The sequence below is a fragment of the Lagopus muta genome, chromosome 6 (assembly GCF_023343835.1).
Source record: "Lagopus muta isolate bLagMut1 chromosome 6, bLagMut1 primary, whole genome shotgun sequence".
NCBI classification, from domain to species: Eukaryota; Metazoa; Chordata; class Aves; order Galliformes; family Phasianidae; genus Lagopus; species Lagopus muta.
The window spans coordinates 43633853-43653670 of NC_064438.1; the positions used below are offsets into that span (position 1 = coordinate 43633853).

Sequence of the window (19818 nt, forward strand, 5' to 3'; positions counted from 1 at the left end):
ACTCTCAGAAATATGAAGCACATGATGCTGAATCCACCAGCATTCCCAAACTCCTGCAGAGAGAATCTGTGCAATGTTGTAAGATAAGCACCTTTGCTGGAGGTGCGTTGTGGCTCTCCTGTGTGGCATGTGCTATAAGGTGCACATATGCTGTTTTCATACAGCTCAGCTCCTCCAGGTCCTGCTCTGACACAGCAGCACGCCATGCATTTGCTGGAACACATACTGAGTCCTAGTGACCTTCTGGGCTCTTAATGGACTTAAATGCTCTTTTGAACTGGGCCCCAAATGATGCTACTTAAATACAAAACGCTTCCTTTTCCTTCTGATTATTGAAATGAATGAACCCCACATGATAGATGTGAGACAGTGATGTGCAACCAATCTATAATAATCAGATATTGTGGGAATTCTGTGCTGTGGGATGAATCGAACGGTTTCCAAGCCTGATAAATTGAGGAATTGAAAATCTGATTTGTAATTCAGAAAATAAGTGGATTAATTAAAGAGGCATGTCAAACTGAAGATTCCTTGAGTAATAAGGAACTGAACAGAGACCCATAATTATAACAGAAGAGCTGACTGCCAATCACATTATCATCTGTTCTTTCAAAATTTACTTGAACGGTGTGACACCCGTAATGCACAAAGAATAGAGTGATTGCAGTGAGCCATGGTACAAACCCAGCTGGTAGCTATGTAATTTCCCCCCCAGAATGGCTCTGTATCATAAAATGCCTAGCTCTGGAAGATAACCAGAGGTCAATTCTATTTTATATTTAGTTTGGGATGTTTTCTGCCCTATGCAAACATCACTACTGACCTGTCCCTGCACATGGCACCTATTTAGAGTTAGAACTGTGAATGTAGGGGAGAGAAGCTGTTTTGCTGGGCAGTTTAATTCTACCACACCCTCATGATATGGGCTCTGATATTTCAGTTAATGTCATGACTCTGAAAGCAAAGAGGAATCACAGAGGAGAGAGAAGGCAGCGGAGGAGTGCTGCAGGAAGTCTCTCTGCCTTCCCCAGGGAATTTATCTAAGTACCCATCTCATGCTCCCTTCTGCAACACACAAAGTAATCGTCATTCTGTGATTAGCCTGGCAGTATCTGTAGCCTTCTTCTCTGTCCCATGAGGCTGCTACAATGCAAAATGTGTGTGTCTCTCTCCTCCCACTGCTGCAAGACTATTCTGTTTCAGCAGAAATCACACATTCAGCTCCATTAAACGTAATGGCATCAGATTGATATGAATGCTCTTTTTAGTCATCTAAGGAAACGCTAATGCCTCTGAGCAGGGAGATCCTCTCTCTAAAAGCCTCCTTTCTCCACACTGTTCCAATGGATGTCACCATTAGCTTCTGACTGCAGTTGTAGCCACAGTTTTATGGGCAGTTATGCCCTTCTGATCCATTTTAGCATTACTGTTTCCACCCCAAATACAGAGCTCTGTACTGGTATATAAAACCCTCTCCAATGATTAAGAAGGAGATCTAAAAACTGGGCAACATTATACAAAACAACTACATTTCCAGCATCAGTCTCCTGCTCTGGAGCTCCATATTTCTGTAAAAACAGAGTGATGCAGATCGACACCACAGCATCTTATGAGAGTGAACAGAGCAGCTGGAGCCTGTGATGCAAGATGGTGGCGCAGCTGTCCCGGAGGGGTGAGCCACTGCACACTCCCTCCAAGATGTTCCAAAGCCAGTGCCCTCCCCAGCTGGCAGTGCATGTGGCAGTGGCACACGCTGCTGGGAGGTACTTGTGCTGACTTCTCAGAGTGATTTGCAGAAGTGCGAAAAAGACATAAGGGGTTTCATCACAGTTACCCTGAATTATTTCCCATGCACAAACCCATGCGCATTGAGATCCTGCGAGCTGCTGTGCCACAGCATGCTCCTCCCTTTGTGCCTCTCCACATAAGGGCTCAGAGGTTGCTGCCAGGGGAAGGAGTCGCTTTCCAGCTGGCATCTCAAGTTTGTAATGTGATGCAATGTCAGGGGAGAGCGAAATGTAGAAGTCCTTATGTTGACACTGTTGTGCTTTTCACCCTAATGAGAAGTCACCCCTCATTGTAGAAGGATGGCTGCCAGCCCTGACCCTGCCTTAGGAAAGGGCATGCTACCTGGCATGCCCAGGCTGAGCTCAGTGGGCTCGTGTTCACAGCAGAAAGGAAAAAGAAAAGTCGGGAGCATCGGTTCACTCCATCCTATAGCTTGGACGTGCTTCAAGCAGTGCAGATGAATCAATGGGAATAACGTACTGTTAAGAGCAGCAGAGGGCCTCAGAGTATCTTTAACATTTACTTTAATTTAATTTTTCCCATTTTTAAAAAAAAGAACCAGTGTAATTTCCATTTGATTTCCTGGGCAAATTTGGATCAGAGTGTAATACCTGGCCACTTGTGCTGGGTGTTTAGGCTCAGTACAGTCAATTGGCAGGGCATTAATTAGCAACACAACCCTATTCTCTCATCTAAAGATGTGGTTTCTGGCTAAGGCTTTTTATGAAAAACCAAATTAAGTGTAAGTAAACTATCTGGCATTTGCAATGCAAAGTGCTTGGATAAGAAGCTATTTGACACACCCAGAGGCACAACAAAGGCAGCAGGCATGCTGCAGTGACAGACAGAGCTGCCCAGGCAGTACACAGGGAGAAAAGGATCACTGAATTCCTTGTCTCCAAGGAATAAAAGGAAGGCTCTGCAGATTAGAATCCAAACTGAAGGGCAAGTGAGATCAGACTGGCATGTTCCCCCCACAAAGCCCCAGCGTTGCTTTGGAAACTGTGGTAACTCTTCCCATCTTCTGCATATTGCAGTCCTGTGTACTTCTGGTGTTAAAACCACAGAGAGACCCTATGTCCATTTAATCTGGGAAAGGAGCACAGAAACAGCCCTTAGAGGGGCAGTGAGCAGTGGAAAGGTGAGCATCAAATGGCTTCTACTGGCTTGCAGATCCCTCCTGTAGTTCCCAAACATGATGTCAGCTTGCAGTTAGGAGAAACATTTACATTGCTGATAAATTAGTCCAATCTCAAAGCCAGTGTGATATTTTCCCTCTCTGGAGAAGCTGCTAGTGAAGGCGCTGTGCTGGTGTTTGCCAAGCAGCACCAGGTTGGTTGCAATGAAGATAGGGCTGTGTGCTGGGAAGCACCTGGTAAGAGAGAATCAGCAGTGCTTCTCTGCACTCACAACTCTCCACTACAGAGAACTGCGTGGGCAATCCAGGCAAGTAAACTAATGAGCTTTGCTTAACAATCTATCCCAGCTGAATTCCTGAGGCAATTTACACATTAGGTGTATAGCAGCAAGGAAGTGACATTTCATACTAGCTCTTTATAAGAGATAAAATAGTAGAGGATTTGTAGCAAAGAGGAAATATGGCTTGGTAATTAGGTAGGAAATGAATAACTGAGCTAAAGGCAGAGTTCAGACAGGAAACTGAAATATGCTTCATACAGGATTTTTCCATTAATGCTAATTGTCACAATAGCTGCTTAGTAACATAATCCTTGAGCAGCATGAAATGCTGCTGGTCTCACGTGCCTAAGCCAAACAAAAAGAATGTACAGCCCTTAACAGAATTCTACATTTTGAAGCAAGGCTCCTTCAATATCTATGTCAGTGCTGCTCCTGGACTTCCATCTGAGCTCTCAGCCCTAGCCAACTCTCACAGGCCCACAGACCTGCTGCAGATTTACATTCAGCAAGCTTAATTTACTTAACAACTGGAACCTGTTCAGGTCTTGAGCACTGCATTCATGCTCAGGTGGGAGTAGTTTTAGTACATTTCCATTTGGCTTGTGCTAGGACTGAGAGTATGGAAGTCTGTGGCTTTCCCTCTGGTCTGGTCATCACAAGCTTCTAGGTGGCTGCAGACTCTGGATGCTCCCAGTACTGGGTTATTCCTCAGTAGCTGTTCTGGAAAGTGGGTTATCGTTCTGTGCCCAGCTTCTCTGGGGCTCCTGCTTCAGGATGCAGTGTGAGTGGGATGCGGAGATGCTAAAGACTGAGTCAACAAAACTGAGCTGTTCAGCAGGTTTGGGAGAAGTTGCACAGGTAGGGATGAAATCCGGGTTGGCCTTTGCATGTGCAGAAACATTCAGTCAGCAGTTTGTCAGTGAGTATCTCCAACCATAATACGTGTAAAATGGAAGATGGAACATGGAAGGAAAAAAGTTCTGACCACTTGGCTGCTTGACCTTTAGCTGCCAGCAGCAAACACAAGAGCTCTACACTGGGCCTGTGGCACAGGGGAGCCTGTCTAGGATGTCCCTATAGGACACACGGCATTAACAGGACATCTCACCACAGAAATGCAACTCTGAGACTTGTTTTCCTCTCCTACTTCTCTTTCACCATGGGAGGAATAGAATTGTTTACAACTACAAGGCACTATACTGTGATTTACAGGTTAAGGGTTCCTCTTGAGCTCTTCTTCTCATCCACAAGTCTGGTAGCACAGCTAGAGACACTGTATTCCTGCTGACTTTATTTCTGCTTTAACTGAGGATGTGTCAGTCCCATGCCTGTCCAACACTCCTTTTTTTTCTTTGGGGTGTATGTAAACCATGACTTTCCAATGCTCCTACCACAAGCTAATGATGAAAAAGAAATGATGGTCCCATCTCTTTCTGTTCTCTCTTACACGTCTCCTTCAGACTCTCACTGTCCCTTCAGGAAGTCTCTTCTCTGGCTGCAGGTGACAGGAATCAGCTGAAAACCGTCCGTATGTCAGTCGGCAGCTAGGCAGCATGCCACCATAATGCTCTGCATCTCTTTTCATCACTTCAGCTGCTGCTGCCCTCTGTACAGCCAGGCAGCTCCTACTGTTTTATCATTGTCTTGCAAGCTCTCCACTCTGCTGCTGGAACAATTGGCAGTAATCAGGGTTACTGTCAGCACTGCTGGTTTTATTGGTGCACTGAGGATACTGAAGACTTCCCTGGGAAGTCCCAGCCCACGCATTACTGTGATCTGGGAGCATCTCAACCTTATTTTGTAGAAGAAATTATACTCTCATGGTCACATAGGAGCCAGAACACAAGGTTCTGGTGCATGCTGTAAGTGTGATAAAGCTGAGGGCAGAGGAAGTGTTAAAATGTGACTTTAAAAGTCACAAAAAAAATTTCATGATTCACATTTTGATGTTTACAGCATGTCTGGAGATTTGGGGTTGGCAGTGCTGCCCATGTTGCTCACGGGCATCACAGCCAGCAGCTGTTAGCATGGGGCTGGATTATTGGTGGCCTTCACAGCAACATCACCAGGAGGAGACAGCAGAGAGCTTTGAGAAGAATCTCTTTTAGGGGAGAGCATTTGGACTCTGCAGACTGGCAAGGAAAGGAAGATGCTCTGTGCTATGAACCTCAGGAGAACAGTGCTGACTGCCCTTCCAGGGGCTGTGCGCCTTTGGCCAGAACTTTTGCCCACTTGTCCTGCGACATCAAAGTTTTCTGGGTGCTGCAATTCAGACCTGGCTGCTGTGCAGAACTGTACTCGCACTCACCTCCCACTGCTGGCCCAGAACCCCAGAGGATTTCACCACTCCAGATTCAGGCAGCTCTCTTTAGCAGGGATCCAGCCATGCCTCCTTACCTGCCAAGTCTGGGTTGCTCAGACCTGGCTGTCATTCCATGTTGACAGAGTCTACAGAACAAACTGCCAGGGCAACACCACACACTGACCTATTCAGAGAAAGAAAAACAGATGAAATGGTTTTCTTGGAACTGCTATTTCAGGATACCCTGTGGCCTTTTCCTTTGACAAGCTTAATAAAGAATGCTTATGTTGTACAGGAAATCTGGTTAGTCTCCATGAGTGGACTTCTCAATTGTTAATCTCATTTGTGCCAGAGACTAAAATCTGGCTACCATGACTTTTGTCAGCCTGTTGATCTAATATTCACAACCATTTCCATAATTACATAGCCAATCACTTTTTAACTGGCTGTAGGATCACTGGAAAATACTTCTGATTGGGGCAGTAAAACCACGCGCTGTAGAGATTCCTGCTTCTAGCTTGTCTTGCAGATAATGTTAAATTGCTTGCAGATACTCAATGAAGTCCACAAACACCATAACTGGCTGCTGCCATTCACTGTACAGATTAACATTTGCCTACCATTATTCTAGTGCTATTTATCCTATTGTGACACAACCAATACCCAGCCACAAGGTGAAAGACAGCTCAGCTGCTCCAACTACAGTGGGGAGACACAGTTTGCAGTTAGTCAATAAAAACAGAGACAGTCTCTTTACAAGGCAGTGAGTCATATTAGGTTCTTTTAAAAATTCCTTGTATTTTAACAGCACCATATTAACAGTTTGGTATCTAGCATAACTACGTAGTTTCCATGGAAATAAACAGGAGGCATTACTTTTAGAGCGACCTATGTATTCCACTGAGCAGTGCTGTGTTCACTCACAATTAAATGTGCTCGAGAGATCCATTTTCAAAACTTATACATGCTCTGTGCATTTACAAAAGGAGCATCCTGAGCTACAAAGGCCACAAAGACAATAATTCTTGGTGTGAGACCCAGCAAAGCAGGCTGCAGCAGGAGGAAACGAGGTGGCACAGTGCAGGGTACCAGAAAGTTCCTGCTCTGTGCCCAAAGCCATTCAGTGCCAGGCCCAGACATGGCCAGCTGTGTGCCCAAACATTTGGCTCATTGGCCTTCTTTAGGTCTTTAGGATCTGGATTTCCAATACTCTTTCCAGAAGGCTGCTCCATAGTCTCATCTCAATCTAGTTTATTTCTGAGCAGTACGACTATGTTCTGTTTCTGTTACCCCGGCATTCACTGTCAAGTACGTTCTGCCTCTCCCTTCTCAGTGGCTAAATTCTTCAAGTGTTCACAAAATGTCACACTGTTCTTTGTGAGCCCTGCCATATATACATCTGGTATGCAGTTAGATGTAGCTTAGCAGTATTTCTTTCCTGTTTATTGTTGGATTTGCAATGTTAAATATTTCCTCCTGGGTGATCTGCATTATCACATCCCATTCTGTCACTGTTTAGCTCTCTCTCTTAAGCAGTAGCTAGGGCAGAGCTAAATTGGCCTATATTTTGTAAGTGTCTTACTCATTTTCCTCTGCAGCTGTGACCTTTTTGTTTAGGAAGACACTCAGATTGCATGACTGCTGCACAGACGCACACCATCAATAACAGCAACAGCAAGCAATACATGAGTAACAGTGGGGAAAGCCGTGATAACCTGGAGCAAAGCGCACCTCTTGCTGATGACAAAAGGCTCTGCTGGCAAGCTGTGTTTGACAATTACTGAAAGGAGAACAAGCATCTAAGAATGTTAAACCGCTTAATGAATTTTATTTCTAACCATAAATCCTCGCTTGTGTGTCCGCGGAGGAATATTGTCATGTTGTCATGGCCCTTTCTCACAGTGCATCATTTGTTCTTGTTTTTCTGCTCCGAATCTTTCATCGCTGGGCTGGTGATATATGGCAAACACCTTGCTGTCTCTGAAACTGATAACAGGGAGGCACAGGTGGGTGAAGGAAATGCACTGACAAAGACAGATATTGATAATAAAAACATAATTGGTGATAAAGAAAACATTAATTTATCAAATTCTTATTAAATCAGATCCAGTGATAGCTACTGTCCTTTGTAATACTGCCTACAGTGTAACACTTAGAGTTTAACATACCATTCTAGGTGGAATTCTTTTTGTTTCACAGAGGAATGTTGTTCCTCTGAGCAGGCATCTGCTTCTGTTGCTCTCAGGCTGGGGAGGTTTGGTTTGCCATGAGCTGACGTTGCTTTGAGAGCTGACAGCAGAATTTGTTGACAGTGCTACAACTGCTGTCCCCTTTTCACATTTAATTAATGGCAACACTTCTTCAGGGTGCCTGCAGCCACAGCCATGATCCCACCACACATCTCATAGACGTAGGTTGCTCTGAAAGTAATGCCTCCTATTCCGTGGAAACTACACCAGATACAAAGAGCACAAGAACACTATTTGATAGAACAAATTCTCAGCTGCAGAACACTGGTTTTCAACACAGTCACCACCATAAGCTATGCATTTTCACCAGCGATGAACAAGAACCTGTATGCTGCACTCCTAATAGTCCGTACCAGCGGAAGAGACCGACTGTCACTACTGCAGAAATGCACCACCTGCCTCCTCCCTGCGCTCACATTCACCATTTGGTCTCCATCAACATTCAGCAAGTATCAACAAATGTCAGTAGGTGCCATTTTTCCTGCGTGGGGGAATTAAAAGGCACACCTTTGCTTCATCTGCACTTCACTGCTGCCATCTGTCTCACGGCAACAAGATGGAATGGAATATTGATGGAAAGGTTCAACCTTTATTACTGTACCACTAACATCCGCTTCTGACATTGTGGGCCAACATAACATAGAAGATATTACCTTCAGAGCAGCCCTCAAAACATCTGTGTTATGCACTATAAAGGAATCTGCTGTGAATGAAGAAGGGAAATGAAGAGCTGTGAAATGGATGGTGTCATTACTTGTAACCCCAGATTTGAGCATCTTTGCCAAGGTTGGCTTTGTAGGGGATTGGTATGGGAGAGAAAACTTATAGGGGAGGGACAAATGATAGACTGCACAAAAGACAATATCCAGTTGCAAAGCCATGGTATCCCCATGCCTGCTGCTGTTTCTCCTAAGCTCTTCCAGAGGAGACCAGCATCTTCAGGTTGTCCTGGAGTCTGTTGTCAGACAGGCCCATGTGAAACAACATCCAAAGCAAACAGGATCCACGCATTTCTCACTCCATATGCCAGAACCACACTCATTCTATAGCACTCAGGACTTTCTTCAGTTTTTTGGTTGTTTTGATAGTCTGCTCTCCCTTCTTTCTGTTTCCCTGAGCTCTCAGTCATTAACTGTGCACAGCCTTGCCAGGCAGCTTATGCTGTCTAAGAATTTCATGCCCACACTCTTAAGTAGTCACTACAGTTTTTAGAAAGCATCCATGTGTCTTCAGAAATACTACTGCCTGGGAAATAAGGGGAAAGGGTTGTTTTGTGTATTCCTCTTTCTGTGGGAATTATTTCAGCGTCTCTTCTTCAGTTCATCACTCACTGAGTCCTGCACAGCAGTTCTGGAACAAACTCAATGTATGTGAACGTGGATGTAGTTAGTGATGAAGCATTCAGCTTGTTCAAACCATCGTAGACCAGCAGCACATCAGTGGGCTGGATCTGGGATGATTCCTTCCAACCTCAGTGACTTACACAGGCCAGGTGAAGGATCCCATATCCCGTTCAGACGTCTTACCTCCATATCCCCCCCCCTTCCACTCCTTGTCATCAGGAAGTCCTTGGCAGCTTCCATGCAGCCAGCAGCAGCCCTACAAATACAGACTGGTATGTTGGCCCTTACAAACAAGCTATTGCATTTGCCAATCACACAACCAAGACGCAGCACATTAAAAGCATTATCCTTAATGTAACGACCTGTTCTGGGAGTGTGTTTCAAGCAAGACACTTTCCAGCAGCACTGCAGTTTTCCTAAGCATTTTACTTTCAAGAGCACCCACAGACTTTGGATGTTGCGATTTCTGCTCGTCCCACGCCAGCTTATGGGCAGCGGGAAAGATTTCCTCAGCAGAAAAGCTGCAGCTCCTGCAAGGACCACGGCAGCGCAGCAGTCGGTGAACTGGGCGCCGCCGGCAGCGCAGGCTCTGACGAATTCAGGATTAGCGCGAGCGTAAAAATCTGCTCTGCTAGGAACCGTCGCTGCGGCACACGGCGGTGGGGCGCAGCCGCCAGGGGGCGCAGCCGCCCGCCCCTCGCGCTTGTTCCGTGCCGCGCGCCGTAGTGACGTCACCGCCGCGTCCCGTCTGGCGCGGCGGTTCCGGTGCGGCGCGGAAGCGATGGTGAGCGGCGGCGCGGCCCGGGGTCGGCGGGGCGCTGCGGGCAGGGGGCGCGGGCGGCGGGCGGCGGGAGCGCGCGGGGAAGTTCGGGAGAGCGCGGTGTCGCGCAGGGACGCTCTGGAACGCTCTGCAACCCTCCGCTCCCGCGCCGCGTTTTGCCGAGTCACCGCCCGGGAGGGGTGTGGGGCGAGACACGGAATCCGCGGGTCCGGGCGGGCTGCGGGGCGGGAGGCTCGGGGGCCGATCTCGAGGAGATGGCCGGCACGGCGGCGCGGCCCGTTATCCCCGCAGCCCGTGGTGATCGCCGGCGTTCGGCGGTGCTGCGTTCCGTATCGGGGGGAGGGGTCTGAGCGCCGCTCCCGTGGAGCTGTCGTGAGGTGCCGAGCTCGTAGCGCTGGCGTGTTCACGCGGCGGCTGTGCTTTTTCTCTTTCAGGGTCAAAGTCAGAGTGGCGGCCACGGACCCGGCGGTGGCAAGAAGGACGACAAGGTGCGCGGAGCGGTGTGCCGGGCCGGGTCGGCCTTCCTGTGCCGCCTCGGGTTTGGAGGTGCCCGGAGGTGCCCGGGGCCGCCGGCCCTGCGCCGCTTGGCACTGCGTTGCTCGTGGAGCACAGCGGGCGGCTGTGAGCTGCACGGCCAGCAGATCGTGCAGGGATGAGGATGTGTCCAAAGTGTCAGGCCTTGTGCTTCTCTCATGTGGTGTAGTTCGGGTTCCAGCCCCCTGTGTTTTGTATTCAATGAAAAATGGCAGGGACTTACACTGAGCGTGAGAAGCTCTTTTAAAATCCCCTTTAAAATAAGAGCGATCCTATTTCTGGGCTTGTCTCTCTGTATCGTGAAAGAGGCGGCTTTGGTCTGCAGCCATTCCGCAAACTGTCAGCCTGTGTACCTCGCATCTCTGTTTTCTTTTCATTGCTCATATCTTGACTTCTTACATTTTTTTGTTGGAATTCCCTCTGCACATAAGGACAAGAAGAAGAAATATGAACCTCCGGTTCCAACCAGAGTGGGGAAGAAGAAGAAGAAGACGAAGGGACCAGATGCTGCCAGCAAGCTGCCCCTGGGTAAGCGCTCAGCCTGCCTGGGCCCTGTGGGCTGCCTGCACTGCCCTTCTGGCTGCAGGCAGGGCCCAAAGCACAAATGCATGCACTGCAGGGCCAAGCATTGTTCTATTTCTAATGAATTTAAAATAGAAGGTAAGGCGGTTGTTATACAGGATGAGTTCTGTGCATTCCTGTGTAAGACAAAAAGAGAGACTTCAAAATGAGGAGAAAAAGAGAGGAGACATCATTTTAAAAGATGGTTTTGTTCGAGAATTGGGACGAGATTTACATGGTGATTTTTATCTTAGTGATTGCTGTCTGTGTAGAAGGTATCATCAGAACCTAAAGCAGGAATTCTCCTAATGAACTAATGAATAGTTGATAGCATGTCATACTTAGTCTGAAATGCCGTGCTTCTGCTTTGATTACAGTGACTCCTCACACGCAGTGCAGACTCAAACTGCTGAAATTGGAGAGGATTAAAGATTACCTGCTAATGGAGGAAGAATTTATCAGAAATCAAGAACAAATGAAACCTTTGGAAGAAAAACAAGAGGTGAGCTTTGAGCAAACTGCTAATACTAAGATGACTGCTGTCATTTAAACTATTTCGCACAAAGGCAATAGAAATGAAGTGTCATGACTGTGAAAGTCAACCCAAACAAGAAGTCAACACATACTGTGTGCATTAAAATTTTTCACTAAACATCAACTAGCTTTCAGAAAGCAGGATTTTGATTGAGGGCTTTAATGCTTTTAATCCAAGCATGGGTTATTACAGATGAGGCAGCAGCAATTTTTGGCTTCTTAGTAGTCTTTCCAAGTTCAACAGAGAAAGGAAGAATTCTTCTTGTGCTCATCCTTATAGTAGTGTCCGTAGAACTAAAATAGCCAGTTTTGTTACTGGCCTATGGTTCTGTGCCTTTTGGGGCAGTAACACAAAAGTAGCAAAAGCAGCTTTTGTTCTTTCTGGTGTAAACTGCTGAGTTTATGTTGTCTAACACTAAGATGACTTTAAATGCTTATAAAATGGAGAAACAGTGAATCTTTAGAGTGTGCTGCCAGCATAGGACTGCGCAGTACTTTATCTGAAGTTAACACACAGATTCTGGGCCACCCAGCAGTAATGTTCCTGAGTTGTTTCTTGAATTCTTGACGACAGGAAGAAAGATCAAAGGTGGACGATCTGAGGGGAACACCAATGTCTGTGGGTACCTTGGAGGAGATCATTGATGACAACCATGCCATCGTGTCCACGTCAGTGGGATCAGAACACTACGTCAGTATTCTGTCTTTTGTGGACAAGGATTTGCTAGAGCCAGGCTGCTCTGTTCTGCTAAATCATAAGGTGAGTCACGTGAAGTTAAGTGAGATGAAAAAAAGTAGCACAAGCTCTGCTATTTTTAACTGGCATCTGTTCTGAGAGTCGCAGGATCACACAATCTGAGATTAATGCTGTTTATTTCATACACCTGAACATATGGGCACTGAGTTTAGGCTCGTTCTGGTGTTCATAGCACCGCTTGCTTTCTGACAACTCTTCATGCTGGAATTAGGTTCATGCTGTGATCGGAGTCCTGATGGATGACACAGATCCTTTAGTTACTGTGATGAAAGTTGAGAAAGCTCCTCAAGAAACATATGCTGACATTGGTGGCCTTGACAACCAGATTCAGGAAATTAAGGTAATCATGTGTGCTAACTTCTGCTGCTAAGTAAGCTCTACACTTAGCCATGATGATGAGAGTATGAAAGAGTAACGGCAGAACCACCTGCTGTTCATGTGATGTTGTTTTGCATCTTGCTCCTGCATTTCTCAATTTGGTTTCATTAGGCAGAAGTGCACTTGGACCTAGAAGGTCTTCTAAGTTGTTAGTAGTATCTCCATTCACAAACTGTGTAGGCAGAAACCTTCCACAGTTGCTGTGGAATCTACAGAGCACTGAGCTCATAATTTTTTTTTGGTTACTTATTGTTTTACAGCGTGTGTCTTGTAAAGTTATTCAGAGTTGCAAGATGTGGTTTAAATTCTAGGAAGTGCAGATGTCATGTAATGTAAGGGTTTGGAAGGTTTTTTGTTTGTTTATTGGTGGGGATTAGTGGGTTTTTGTTTTCCTACCAGCAGAGCTCAAGCTGAAATCCGCAAAAACTCAGCTCTTTCACTTTGGATTGGCATTCAGAGTCAACAAATGCTCTTCAAGTATTCATCTGTGGTATCTGGTAGCTCATACTGGGAAGTGTCCTTTAATGAAGGGCCCTCCAATTTGTGAGGGGCTCCCATAAGTGTTTGGGAGCCAGTCTGCCGACTTCCAGAGTCAGTGTGATGCCTGAGGTTGGAGGAAGGGGAACGCTCACTGTTTCAGCCTGTCATGTGGAAAAGAAGCAATAGAAAGAGCTGCTTTAGGGTAGAATAGTTCTTAGAATTGCAACCATCTGAGATGTGTGTTTTTCAAGGCTTGTCTTCCATTTACTTCAGTTCTTTTTGCCTTTCTTACTTGTATTAAGAACTCCACAGATCTTCTGTCGGGTGCTCACTGTTTGAAAACACGGCTTGTTTTTCTCTTGATGTAGGAGTCTGTGGAGCTTCCCCTCACCCACCCTGAGTACTATGAAGAGATGGGTATAAAGCCACCCAAAGGAGTCATTCTGTACGGCCCCCCTGGCACAGGTATGTGTAGCACCGTGCTGAGCTAGCCCTAGTTAAATAAATTGCACTTGCTTAGTATTAAACCACTGCCAAGTCTGTCACTGATTTCATACGTTTGCTCTTTTTTCCTGCCTGCAGACTAATGACAAACTTTTTTGCAATTAAAAACAGGTAAAACCTTACTGGCCAAAGCAGTCGCAAACCAAACGTCGGCAACCTTCCTGAGAGTTGTTGGTTCAGAGCTCATCCAGAAGTACCTGGGCGACGGCCCAAAGCTGGTGCGCGAGCTGTTCCGCGTGGCTGAGGAGCACGCGCCGTCCATTGTCTTCATTGATGAGATCGATGCCATCGGCACAAAGAGGTGCGTGTCCCTCTGCTTCTGCAGCCACAGCCAAATCCAGTCTGAATTCTGGTCACCATTTCCACAGTAATGCCTTTGGCACAGGCAACTTGTTTTACGAGTTAAAATTCAAATGACTTCTTTGATACTAAAGTACACCACAACTTTTTCATATTAAATAGATATGGGCAGAGATCTGACCTCTTTTCTTTTGCTACTTGGTACCATCACAGGATGCCTTACACTGGAAGAGTCACTGTGTAAGCTAACGTGCTGTGCTTTCAGTGCATACCCAAGTACAGTAACTGGCTGCAGTGGTTCACCTGCATAGCAGCACATGTAACACAGAGTGTGTCCACGTGTTGGGTATCTCTCCAGATAGGTAGCTACTTATTACAGTAAGGGTTTAGAATATTATATGATAAGTAACACCATGTAATGTCATGGGTGTGGAATTTGATCAGCATTGCTCATGCCACATTAAGGTATCCTTCAGCCTGTAGCTAAGTTGTATTACCTTCAAAATTCCTTAGGCTGCTTGGAGCCATCCAATTTAAATAGTCTTTAAAGCAGTCAAGTGCTTTTCTTCAAGTAAATGAAGTGGTGCTCCTATGTATTACTGCAGTTAGTAGTGTCAGTCTCCAGTAGAAGGGAGCTTCTGCCTCGTGTATTTCAGCATATGTAGAACAGATGGGACTGATGGCAAGCACTCAGAATTCTTCAGAAATGTTTTTGTTGCTTCAGACTTGCTCACAAACACAAGTGAGGCTTTTTTGGATATAGATCACTTGGTCACATATTTGCAAAGTGCAGTGACTGAACCAGAAGGCACCAAAATGCATCCCTTGGCATCTGTGTGCATGAGGGAAAACCTCTGTAATTTAGAAATGAAGAAAGCAAGTGGCAGGCTTTGTTTTCTGTCAAGCTGGCACGCTGCCTGTTAAGAATTAGGGTTTTTTTCTGTTATGTTTTTGTTCATTTGCTACATCATAACTAGATCTGAAAACCTGCCTTTTGCTTTCTATGGGTAAACCCCCAAGAAAGCACAGGAAAACTGTTTTAACATATAACCCATTACGGCATAGGTTGTTGGGTTTTTTAGAGGCCATTTTGTTCGTTAATTTGTGGCAGATCAGTGAAGTGTGTTCTGAAGTTGGCATAATGCTTCTTCTGACTGTGGTGTTCTCTCGAAGGTACGACTCAAATTCTGGGGGTGAGAGGGAGATCCAGCGTACAATGCTGGAGCTGCTGAACCAGCTGGATGGCTTCGACTCTCGTGGGGACGTTAAAGTCATCATGGCCACAAACAGAATAGAAACTCTGGATCCGGCTTTAATTAGGCCAGGTAAGGGGATTCTGGTCTGTTTAGGGCACTGCTCTTGTGAAAGGTCTTGTAGCTCATCAGACACGTGGGCTGGTCACAAGAATGCGTGTCAGTGCTTTGCCTTTAACCATCACTTCAGCTGTGTTAATGTGTCTGTTAAAAGCAGGCCCCATTCACAAGTTTCTAAATGCGAGAAAAAATGGAGGCAGAATTGCATTAACTTCTCTTTATGTATAAATGACTCAAATATTCTTCTTCTGTGTTAAGATGGCACAGGTACTTTTTAAGAAATCGTTAAGAAGGCTAAATAATGGGGAGTACATACATTTGGAATCATAGATTTGTTTATATCTGCAGCAGCTGGGAAGGTAGGGCAGTACCAATTGAGGTTATTAGATGAGAACTTTGAACGTGGACAATGAGATTTCAATGCAAGGAAACCAGTCTGCTTCCTGCCATACTCTGCTGCCTGGGGGATGAATGAAAGAGAAATAACATCATATTTTGATGTATGTATTACGTGTTGCACAAAAAGCTCAAAAAGACTCAGGTTGTACTTTCAGATGGCCAGTAAAAATGTACCAGAACACAACCTGCATTGAGAGCATTTGGGTCTGTTAAATCAGAAGTAAAAAAGCAATGCAAGGAGTGAACTAAGCAAGCCTCCTGGTACCATTCTTAAGTAAATCTCAACTACTGGAGGGTGTGAAGATACTTCTCTTTTTTCTTCTTGGGTAGCAGAGGTAAGACAGAGAACAAATATAATTCAAGTTGAATTTGTTAGAGAATGCCTCTGTGCAGTCAGTGCTCCATACGGACCCAAGGAGTTCAGAAAAAACACCTGCTGAGGTGCTGTTCTGTGCTTTTTTAAAAAGTTTTTGTCACCATCGTGGCCTTACCCTTCATGTCAAGAACAGTTGTGTGAGTACAGAGCAGAAAATACTATACTGATGTTGAAAGACAAGCTATAGGGTAATGTGAAGCTAACTGGAAGGGAATTTCCATGCTGTACCATCTATTTAAATTATTACTGTCGCTTGAGCAGCCATGGCACTTCCAGCAGCCTGGTAAACTCATTTACCATTGTGTGGGTTTGTCTGGTGCGCTGCATCAGACTGCCATTGACTGCTTTCAGAAAAGATAACGTAAAGGTAGAGAAAAACAGGCACAGTGTGGAGATGGAAGATACCTTTGACAAGTATGCTTACAAAGTTGGAGCCATGGGAGCTGGAACATCTCAAGTCCCAGCTGACAAAAAGGAAACATCTGGTAGGAACTTCCAGCAGAATTTCTTATGCAGAGCTTTCTTTCTTCAGTTCAGTTTAAGGGTTCTTCATAACTGATCAGTTTCTTCTATAAAACGTGATTGATACTGGCGTGAAGATTGTTGCTTTCAGTCCAAATTTGAGATGTTCTTCTGGCTCTATTTCCAGTAGCTGCGTGCAAAAAGAAAAGCCCTAAGAGTGAATTTTTCTTTTGCACAGGGCGTATCGACAGGAAAATAGAGTTCCCTCTGCCTGATGAGAAGACCAAGAAACGAATCTTTCAGATTCACACCAGCAGGATGACATTGGCAGATGATGTGACTTTGGACGAGCTGATTATGGCAAAGGATGACCTCAGTGGTGCAGACATTAAGGTGGGTGTTTGTCACCGCTGGCTACAGTTCAAAACATGAATCCCATGAGTACTGTATCCCAGAACTTTGTATGTTGAAACCTTCCTCTTTCATCTGGTAACATCCCCGGGGGTCATTTGGATCGCTCTAAAATACCTCCTCTGAGTGCCCCATACTCAGCTTGACAAATGGGAAACTGTTACCAAATAGGTCATTGTCAGGCAGCTTGTGCTGATAGAAATACATACCTGTGTTAGCTGAATATGAAATTCTGTAAGAAGCAAAGTGGAAATTAGAAGTGGAATCTTGCAGAAGCATCCAAGATGCTGTTAATCATTACTTTAAGATAATACAGGATAAGAAGCATTTTTAGGACAACATTACAAGCAGGTAAAAATGCAGTCATAGATGAGGAAGGTTGAAACAAGCAGCTCCTGTATGTGAACAGGGCTCTTGTTAGAGTCACCTCTTGTAAAATAGAAGAGCCCACTGCTGAGAGCTGTTCCTGGGGAGGAGGGAAATGGTATTATTACAGCGCTGCCTTTCGTTTGCCATGGATGCTTTACCTCACAGAAAGACCTCTAACTTTGTCCACATTGTTTTATGTGCTTCTTTGGAGCTACTGACTCGTATCCAAAATGGAAGCATTTAAATTGTGCTGTCGATCTTCCAATACTACAAACTCAGCAGAATTTTCATGTAGCTCAAACTGTCTTCCAGGGTGTTGTTTGAAGGGCTGCAGAGCCAGTAACTTGTTTGCTTTCTCTGTTGCAGGCAATCTGTACAGAAGCTGGGTTGATGGCTTTGAGGGAACGGCGAATGAAAGTAACAAATGAAGACTTCAAAAAGTCTAAAGAGAATGTTCTCTATAAGAAGCAGGAGGGAACCCCAGAGGGACTGTATCTTTAAGTCTTGTCTGTTCAGGGACTATTGGGAACTCTGGTTGGGATGACAGTCTCATGTAAAACCACATAGTCCAGCTAACGCTCGTTCTTGAGGTTATAAAGCCTGGCGGTTTGTTTCTCAATAAAACATTTATTTGAATGGAAGTACTTTGGAGGCAAGAGGAGTTACTGACACAGTTGTTCAGTATACAGAACGCAGTCTTTGCTGTGGAAACTTTCTGTGGGTGCAAAACGCGGCCAGTAACAGAAATGAGGAGGTTACACATGAAGCGTTGCAGTGCTGTGACAACAATGGCAGCAGCAAGGCCAAGAGCTATTGGTTTTTCATGTTACAATTATGTGATTTATTGCTAAAAACTAACCCTATGTATGACTGGAGATGTATGCATGTGGACGAGAGGAACCCTGAAATAGAGTTGTTTTCAGCTGTAGAGAAAGGGGGGAAAAAAGGAAAGCAAAAAGTTGTGTTACCCATTCTTGTGAACCTGAGGTGTGTCTCACTGGGAATGAGAAGCCAGAGAGTTGTTAGGCAAGCACTTTTTTATTGTGACAGCTGGCCTCATAATGGCTTGTGGAGCTCAGGGGCTTTATAACCTGTGGTAAACAAGGCTGTACTTTTTATTTTGGGGGGGGGGGGGGGGGGGGGGATTGGGAGGAGGAAGGGGGAACGTGGTTGTTAGTGCTGGAAACAACCACCACGGAGGGGATGGTGCAGCTGAGAAGGGAAGCTGCACTGTGTTGTGCTAAATCTAGAACTGCCTTCTTGTACACTGAATGCCATGAGAGTAGCTGAAGAAGCAGCATATGTTTGAAAAACTTAATTCCTACATTTGCAGCAGAATTTCTGCCTCTTTATCCAATATTTTGGAACTCAAGGAAAAAAAAAGATAAAAGTAATAAAGCCAGCATGTTCCCCATACAGAAAAAAATATAGCGGGTCTGAATTGAAGGCGGGACTTAACTTCAGGGGCTCCAGTGAGTGAGCAGCATGAGCAGTGCACCAGGAAGAACCGTGCTAAGGAGGAACAGGACCCCTGAGAGGGAGAATGCATGGAAGAAAAAGGAGACTGAAAGATAAACAGAAGCACAGCTGTGCTGCCCTTTTCCCCCTTTCTAGAACTTCAGAGGAAGTGGCATTCTGCTCTGATGGGAGAGCAGAAACAAGTTAAACGTCCACAAGTTTTGATTTGGTGCACAAAATAATTCCTACCTCCATTTCAGGACTCCTTGGTATATGAGAGAAGTGTTGAATTTAAAAATAACAGACTTCAGGGGCACTGTTAGCTTCAGCTGGTGATTGAGCACCTGGTGAAGGGCTGTGGCCTCAAGGAGCACAGGCAAATTGTTCACACCTGTGCTCCCCATGTGACCAGGAGGGGTGGAACCAGGGAGAAACCCTGGGCTCATGTAAGGGCCGCCTACTGGAAGGGGAACAGCTCTTGTACTTCGGCTGCTGCTGGTGGAGGATTGCTGAACGGCCAGAGAGCCTCCTCTCCAGTTAGGTGAGTTCCTTTCTTCTTTCTGCATATGACTGTCAGCCTACTTGGGAATGCTTTGCCTGGTATTGCTAAGAACTTCTCAGAAGCAATTTTGCTTCTTCATAAGCAGAATGCATACTTTTAAATGAAGATTGATAGCAAAACCAGCATCACCTGGAGTACCAGGTTATAAGGCTTCTAGAAAGTGCTATGATGCTATTTAAAGTCCTGCACGTTCCCTGTAACGTTTAGAATACTTTTAGAAAGATGAATACATGAATGGTAGCCTCATCTAACACATCTCACGCTGTGCTACAACAGGTAAAGGTGAGGTTGAGGCTGCAGGACTTCGTTTTCCATGTAATTGGATTTCAGCAGCTGAGCATCTCCTGTTTGTTTCTGTGCTCTCACTGCCAGTTGTTGCTCTTGTCCTGAAACCTTCTGAAACAGTTTGGGGCGCTCAGTAGCTGCAGCTACTCTGTTTCACACGATGGTCTAACTTCTGAGTACTTGAATGTCAAGAGAGGGATGCTTAATGCAGTTGTTTGCATACTTTCATATATTGTCTTACAGAATAAATACA

General features: G+C 45.4%; 1 protein-coding gene across 2 annotated transcripts; it reads left to right on the top strand.

The window, feature by feature from the left end:
- The first annotated feature begins 9808 nt into the window (after positions 1-9808).
- PSMC1 (proteasome 26S subunit, ATPase 1) lies at positions 9809-17922 on the top strand. 2 transcript variants are annotated; one of them, XM_048948311.1, is made up of 11 exons: positions 9809-9885; positions 10317-10370; positions 10848-10944; positions 11355-11479; positions 12086-12271; positions 12480-12608; positions 13495-13591; positions 13742-13931; positions 15104-15255; positions 16719-16873; positions 17627-17922. In XM_048948311.1, the coding sequence occupies exons 1-11, from the start codon at positions 9883-9885 to the stop codon at positions 17759-17761; spliced, it is 1323 nt and encodes a 440-aa protein (XP_048804268.1). In that variant the 5' UTR covers positions 9809-9882; the 3' UTR covers positions 17762-17922. The 2 variants fall into 2 exon arrangements, with proteins under 2 accessions (XP_048804268.1, XP_048804270.1); XM_048948313.1 differs by lacking the exon at positions 9809-9885 and adding an exon at positions 9895-9907.
- Positions 17923-19818: the final 1896 nt, after the last annotated feature.

Bases quoted from the DNA above. Each gene is read 5' to 3' on its own strand.
- PSMC1 (XM_048948311.1), top strand. The intron at 12,272-12,479 runs GTGAGTCACGTG...TGCTGGAATTAG, and splicing joins CTGTTCTGCTAAATCATAAG to GTTCATGCTGTGATCGGAGT. The intron at 16,874-17,626 runs GTGGGTGTTTGT...TCTCTGTTGCAG, and splicing joins TCAGTGGTGCAGACATTAAG to GCAATCTGTACAGAAGCTGG.